Here is a 7,398-nt window from a genome sequence, read left to right as displayed (position 1 = left end):
CAACAGTTACATATCAACAATAGATAAATTAATTATTAATTAATGACAATAATGGTGCGACAGGCGAACAGTGACGACGTTTAGCATAAATCACAATTTTTACTACCAATCAGATCAATTCCCTAACCAATTCGGTTCTTCTTCCCTTCCCATTTAAGGTCTCTATTAAATGTGTGTAATTTGCCAACAAAGGGTCAAATGTCTATATTATACCATTTGTGTCTTTCCAAAATCTCAATTCTCAGAAGTCTAGATTGGTTCTTGTCCAGCGTTATCACATCACAAAAACAAAATGTATGTACAACTCCTCTTATATTTCTTGACATCTTGACCATTAAACTGTAACTCAAGGGGATATTCTTTAGAGGCAAATTATTTTCTGTTGTGGTAGTAATATTCTTTTCCTTGCAATATTTTTCTTCTGGATATAAGCTTTTATCCATTTAACTGTATTTATTTGATAGCTTTTCTGAAACAACATATATGTTGCTCTACTGATTGGTGAAACCGGTCTATTAAATATTTCCATTTCTGTTGGTATTCATCCTTTTATTATTATTTTTATTTCATTGGAGAAGCACTAATATTTAATATATGCTGATGTCTATCTATTTCAGTGGATCCCATAACAAAATAATATCGTTCATGACGTTCTATCATATGAGTCTCAGATACAAATATGGAAGTCACTCTTAACATTAAGACTAACAAATCACAGTGTCAATCAAAGTATGTTTAGTTATACTTTAACAATATATCTTCTCTTGTTTTTTCCTTTAATTTTTGGGTCATATAATAGTTACAAAATCTGATTATAGGTGTTTGAGGGTGAAAGATCAAGAATTTAAACTTTTCAAAGTAGTCAGTAACTTCAAAGTCGTCACAAGAGTAGAAATGTTATGCTTTCACGTTCACTTTTTCTAATATTGAAAGTGTTAAATAGATCAAATTTCATTTAAAAGTTTTAGATCTTGATATATGTTGCACTCTATACTAAGAAGCCAACTGCTATTTAAATAAAATTTCACTAGCGGCTTGACGTGTGGAAATCAATGTATTTATTTACCCTATTTGATTATGTTCCTTTTACTGATTCTTGACATATATTGCTCTTTTAAATGCTTCATAAAACTAATATTCTTTATTTTTTGAAACTAATTATGTGGAAAGAAAGAGTTGCAAGTGCTTTTGTAGGAAAATTAAAAGAAGCCTCCTCTATTTGAAATCACTTTATTTTTCTCCTTCTCCTTTTCTGTTTATTTGCTTATATGGAGATTTTGTTTTTTGGCAGGGATAGGGAAGAGGGTGAGTTACTCTTCTTTATTTATAAGTGTGTGAAGGAAATGAATCCTCTCTCTCTTGAAAGCGAAACGCTCGTTAGTGTGTTTCTAACGTGCGCCGGCAGCCGGAATGGGGAGGGGACGACCATCAATGTGTGCAAACAAAGTACTACTTACAGATCTGAAGCTACTTGATGAACTCAAAGCGGGATCCAGCAATAGTAAGCCACCAAATGGATCGAACAATGGAAAAAATGCCAAGGTATCACCGGAAAGGCAAGCTGCCGACCTAGAGATAGTTGCAGACACTCCTACGATGAACGCAGGGAAGATGAAAATTGCGAGGGTGGGCAGTAACCCTAGAATTCAGAGCAACAATGATGGTGGAGGCCAGGTAATAAGGCAACCTGCAATTAAAGCTGGAATTTTTTAAAATACGAACAACCTAGGCCACAAACGACTCCGATGAACAATAACGACACTCGTGGGAGTAGCAGAGGAGGTCAAGGCCCTATTGGCACAAACAATACTGGATACCAATCTAGTCCCAAACAAGTGCATACTCTAGGGAATACAATTGGAAAATTGATCGCAAAGGAAACAAGTGATGCTCAGGTAAATACAGAGAAACAATCTGGTAATGGTGGAAACCAAACTTGGGCAAGCGTGGTCGCTCGGAATAAATTGGCCTCAAAAGGAATGCCCCTATAATATATTGCCCCTATTTTACAAGAAGGACAAAAGGTAGTTAAACTAGAACAGGAGGATATAGCAGAAGAAAATGAGAAGTGGAAAATGGCAATTATCCTATATGTCATTGGTAATTCCCCATCGATTGGAGTAGTGGAGAGATTCATCGCAGCACAATGAAAATTGGAAGCTAAGCCCCAGATATACTACCACAACGATGACTATTTCGTCATCCGATTTCAGAGCATAGAGGAAAGGGTTCAGGTACTACTTTCAGGCCCCAATATGATTAAGAATAAACCTGTTATAATGAAATCATGGACAACAGAGTTCAATTTTCACAATCAAGTGTTGAAAACTGTTCCATTGTGGGTTAATTTTCCAAGCCTTCCTCTAAATTTTTGGGGAATGAGGTCTTTAAGTAAAATAAGCAGTGGCTTGGGTACTCCTTTGTATGCTGATGATTACACATCGAACATTGCTCGAATATCATATGCTAGAGTTCTTATAGATATGGACATTACCAAACCACTACCTAAAGTAATCAAGGTACAAAGCCCTGCTGGGGAAATATTTGATCAAGAGGTAGGATATGAATGGGAACCGGAGTTTTGTGAGACATGTCTACTGATTGGGCACAATTGCAAAAACAAATATGAGTTCCTAGCACAGCAACCACCAGTACAGCAGCACGGAAGAAGGAACCAAAGAGTAGTGCAAGTTTGCCAGCACAAAGGACAGACTATCAAAGAGAGGACACAAAAAGATATGGTAGATAATCAGGTAAATGAACTAGCTTCAAACAAAAGGCACATTGAGCAGAAAGAACACCAACAAGAAGCACAACCTGATGGATGGATAGAAGTGAAAGCTAAATCTGCTGCCAAGTCAAATAAAGTTGTCGATGAAGGGAATGTCAGCACCAAAAATGGCTTCACCCATCTTAATGAAAACAGAAACAATCTTACCATTCAGAGGCAACAGGAAGCAGGGCCAAGTTTGTTGGACACAGGAGAATCCCAAGTGATCAACTTGTCTCAAACCAGTGGTTGTTGGGAATAAACACCCTACAGAAATAATATTCACGATAATAAAAGCAGAATAATAAAGTAGCACCGAGATACGATAATTAACAAGAATAAAATAGTGACAACGACACCAACATTTTTACATGGAAAACCCGTGGAAAACCCTTTTGAATAAAAGAAAAAACCACGGCCCCGAGAGGAGCAACTGATATCACTATAGCAAGGAATTTTACACTTTGTAGGTCCGAGTAAAATACTCCAAAGATCACTACAACACTCAAAAGAAATAACTCTCTTTTGATATTTCCACCTCACTACAATATCGCTTACTCTCTATCTTTGTCACAGACTATTTTCTTATACATTGTCTGGGAAACCTCACTCTTTCTTTCTTTCTCTCTTTGTTGGTGTGTAGAAATGAGAGTTGAAGCTCTCCTTTTATAGCCGAAACCTCACTTTCTAAATCCTATTATATTTGATAATTTGCACACTTTTTCTTCTTTTTCTTCAATGTTGACAATTCAACAAAGTTGGCTACCAAACCAAAGAAATTTTCCTTAGTCACAGGCCTATTACTTTAGCTATTGAATGAGATGGACCCCATCAGTGGCAATCAGAGGAAGCATGACAGCAGAATAGGTGAAGATGACAATAACCAACCCTTCTCCTTAACAAGATAAAAGTAGTTACATGGAATGTTAGGGGACTAAATAAAACATATAAGCAAAAGGAGTTAATAAAACATATAAGCAAAAGGAGTTAAGGGTGTTTATTAAAGAGAATAAAGTTAGTTTGTTAGCTATTATTGAGCAGAGTAAATGCAAGTAAAGCTGTCCAATTAGTAAATAAAGTGGTACCTGGATGGGGCTGGATAACCAATGCATCTGCGGATACTAGGGGTCATATATGGATCATATGGGATCCTAATATTGTCACAGTCAATATACTAAACATCTATATACAATACATTCAGATTGGTATTACCTGCCTTAAAACTAATGTCCAATTCCAATTCACTGTTGTTTATGGTCTGCATACCATACATGATAGGAAGGAACTATGGACTCATTTGAGAACTTTGGAAAGAGGAATGCAAGATGCCTGGCTGATTATGGGAGACTTCAATACCATCCTAGATGTACAAGACAGAAAACATGGTACTGAGGTTCATGACAATGAAATAAAGGATTTTAGAGAATTCATAGATAACACCGGTATACATGAATTGTAGACAACTGGTAGGACTTTTACTTGAACCAATAGCCATGTCTACAGTAAAATCGACAGAGCTTTGGTCAATGCTATATGGATGACTACTATGCCCCCTGTACCTGTGCATGTACTTGACCCATATTTCTCAGATCACTCTCCATTAAGTTTTGAGTTAGGGAAACAGATGAGGAAGGGAACAAAACCATTCAGATTTCTAAACTGCCTAGCAACTCATCCCAAATTCGAGGAGCTAATTACAGAGGCCTGGAATAGTAATAATACAGATGATATGTATGGAGTATGGTTCAAATTGAACCAAGTCATGCAGAGCATGAAGACACTGAGCATGAAAGAATTTGTGGGGGTGACAGAAAAGATACAGAGCATAAGAAATAATTTAAAAGAAGTGCAAGAGCAAATGAGAGATTATGGTCATAATGCTGACGTGTTTGAGATGGAAGGAGAGCTAAAGCTAGAACTTGAAAAATGGGACTTAATAGAGGAGAGTATCTATAAACAAAAGTCTAGAGCACAATGGCTCAAGTTGGGAGATTCAAATACTGCCTATTTATTTGCTAGCATGAAGCATAGGAGGGCACAAAACCATATCAGTTCTCTAACAACTGGTGGACTAGCTCAAAAAGATAAAGAGATAGAAGATGAAATCCTACAATTCTATAAGAACTTACTGGGCACTACTAGTTCTTCACTACCAGCCATACAACCTGAGCTACTACAGAGGGGCGCAACTTTGAATAGAGATCAATAGAAACAACTCATTCAGCCTTTCTCAAGAGAAGAGGTTTATCAAGCACTACAAAGCATTGATGATTTGAAAGCACCTGGGATAGATGGATTCAACTCATACTTTTTCAAAAAGGCTTGGCCTATAATTGGTACTGAGGTCACAAATTCTATATTAAACTTTTTTGAAACCTCAGAAATGTACAAACCTATCAACTGCACTTCAGTGACACTGGTTCCTAAGGTTAAGACCCCCTCCTCGATTAGGGAGTATAGACATATATCATGTTGTACCATTATCTATAAAATAATCTCTAAAATGCTCACTCATAGATTACAGGGAACCATAGATGCCCTAATTGATAATAGTCAAGCTGCATTGTACCTGGAAGAGTCCTAACAGATAACATAATCCTCAGTCACGAGCTAGTAAAAGGTTATGGCCGAAAAGGGGTATCACCTAGATGCATGCTCAAGGTTGACATGCAAAAAGCCTATGACTCAGTGGAATGGGTCTTCTTAGAACAAGTTCTTGAAGGTCTAAATTTCCCTACCATCTTTGTAAAGTAGATTATGGCCTGTGTTTCAACTGTCTCCTATTCAATTTTCATAAATGGCAAACACTCTATACCCTATGCTGCTAAAAGAGGAATGAGACAGGGTGATCCACTTTCACATTATCTCTTCGTACTAGTAATGGAGTACCTTAGCAGGAGCCTTAAATCTCTTAAAGACAAGCCAGACTTCAATTTTCATCCGAGATGTGCAAAACTGAATATCATCCAACTAGGATTTGCTGATGATTTACTGCTATTCTGTAGAGGTGATGTACTATATGCTCAAATGGTATTTGAATGCTTTCAGAAGTTTTCCTTGGCCTCAGGCCTGGTGGCTAATCAGGGAAAGAGTTCCATATATTTTGGTGGTATCCCAGCTAAGGTTCAGCAGGAGATTACTCAGCTTCTAGGCTTTCCTACTGGAACACTACCTTTCAGATATCTTGGAGTTTCCTTGAGCTCTAAAAGATTATCCATAGGGAAGTATCAACCATTGATCGACAAGATGCTAGGGAGAATAACTACTTGGACAGCAAAAGTCCTGCCATACTCTAGTAGATTGCAACTGACAGAACTGTGCTGATTGCCATCCAAAACTTCTGGTCATAAGTTTTCATTTTACTAAAGAAGATTGTGCATGTCATTGAAGCTGTGTGCAGGAAGTTCCTTTGGACTAGTAATGTAGAATGTTCCAAAAGGGCACTAATAGCCTGGGAAAAGCTCAGCCTCCCAAAGGCAGCTGGCGGCCTTAACATCACAGACATCTATACCTGGAATAGAGCAGCAATCCTAAAGCATTTTTGGAACCTATGAAAAAAGAAAGACAAGTTGTTGATAAAATGGATACATATGTACTACAATAAAGGGAAAGCAGTCTGGGAGATAAGCACAACACATGCGTCGTGGCTCACTCAAAAGATACTACAATCAAAGAAGTATGTGGAAGGAACACGACTAACTCTGGAGCAACTATTAGAACTGGAAATGTTCTCAATTAGAAAAGTTTATGTATGGTTGAGGAATGATTTTCCCAAGGTCCACTGGAGAAAATTGATGTGCAATAACCAAAGTCCTAGATGGATGTTTATCCAGTAGCTGGCACTTAATGGTAGATTAGCTACGAAAGATAGGTTAACGAGATGGGGGGTTAACTGTAATCCATTGTGTCCGCTATGTATCGATGTGGATGAAAGTATACAACACTTGTTCTTCCAGTGTATTGCAGTGTATTGTGGCATCAACTATCTGGCAGAGAATTCTACAATGGCTGGGCATAACAAGGAGTGCTTTAAGGTGGCAAGATGAGATAGAATGGGTTAGAGCTCATGCATATGAAAACTCTGCTAAAGTAGAAATCTACGGAATGGCATTAGCTGGGAGCATATATTACATGTAGCAGGAGAGGAATCAAAGGATTTTTCAAAATAAAAGTAGATATGTGACACTAATAGTGAAGACAATTATCCAAGACATACATTAGAAGCAATTGCAAACCAAGATTGGTTGGAGCTTCACAAAGTCTTAATTTCTATCCCTAATTAGTTGAAGCAGCTGTAAGGTGCTAACTAATATAGATTGTAGATCTCTGTTAGTAACTGATAGTAATTTGGTAGAACTTGATAGTAAGGTGTAGAGTTTGTTTTACTAAAGTTGGGGTTGTATGTCCAACTTTAGGGGGTTTGGAACATCATTTAAAGATATTTTCCCTGGTAATATAATTTTTTCTTACCAAAAAGAAAAAATAGAAGTGTGTGAAGGAAATACAAATAGGAGCAAAAGAAAACATTAGCTAAAATGTTGTGTTCCGGTTTTTTATAATTGCGCGAAGCGCGAACAACTTTACTAGTTGTATCTAATACGTGACTTCACTAAAAAAAATTAACATGA

At 37.2% G+C, this 7,398-nt stretch overlaps 1 protein-coding gene across 1 annotated transcript; it reads left to right on the top strand.

Moving 5' to 3' along the window:
* The first annotated feature begins 5,527 nt into the window (after nucleotides 1–5,527).
* LOC142177237 (putative mitochondrial protein AtMg01250) lies at nucleotides 5,528–6,094 on the top strand. Its single transcript, XM_075245708.1, has one exon. The coding sequence runs from the start codon at nucleotides 5,528–5,530 to the stop codon at nucleotides 6,092–6,094; it is 567 nt and encodes a 188-aa protein (XP_075101809.1).
* Nucleotides 6,095–7,398: the final 1,304 nt, after the last annotated feature.

The sequence above is a fragment of the Nicotiana tabacum genome, chromosome 23 (assembly GCF_000715075.1).
Source record: "Nicotiana tabacum cultivar K326 chromosome 23, ASM71507v2, whole genome shotgun sequence".
In the NCBI taxonomy this organism is placed as follows: Eukaryota; Viridiplantae; Streptophyta; class Magnoliopsida; order Solanales; family Solanaceae; genus Nicotiana; species Nicotiana tabacum.
The sequence above is the reverse complement of the archived record's forward strand: the minus strand, read 5'-3'. Positions and strand labels throughout refer to the sequence as shown.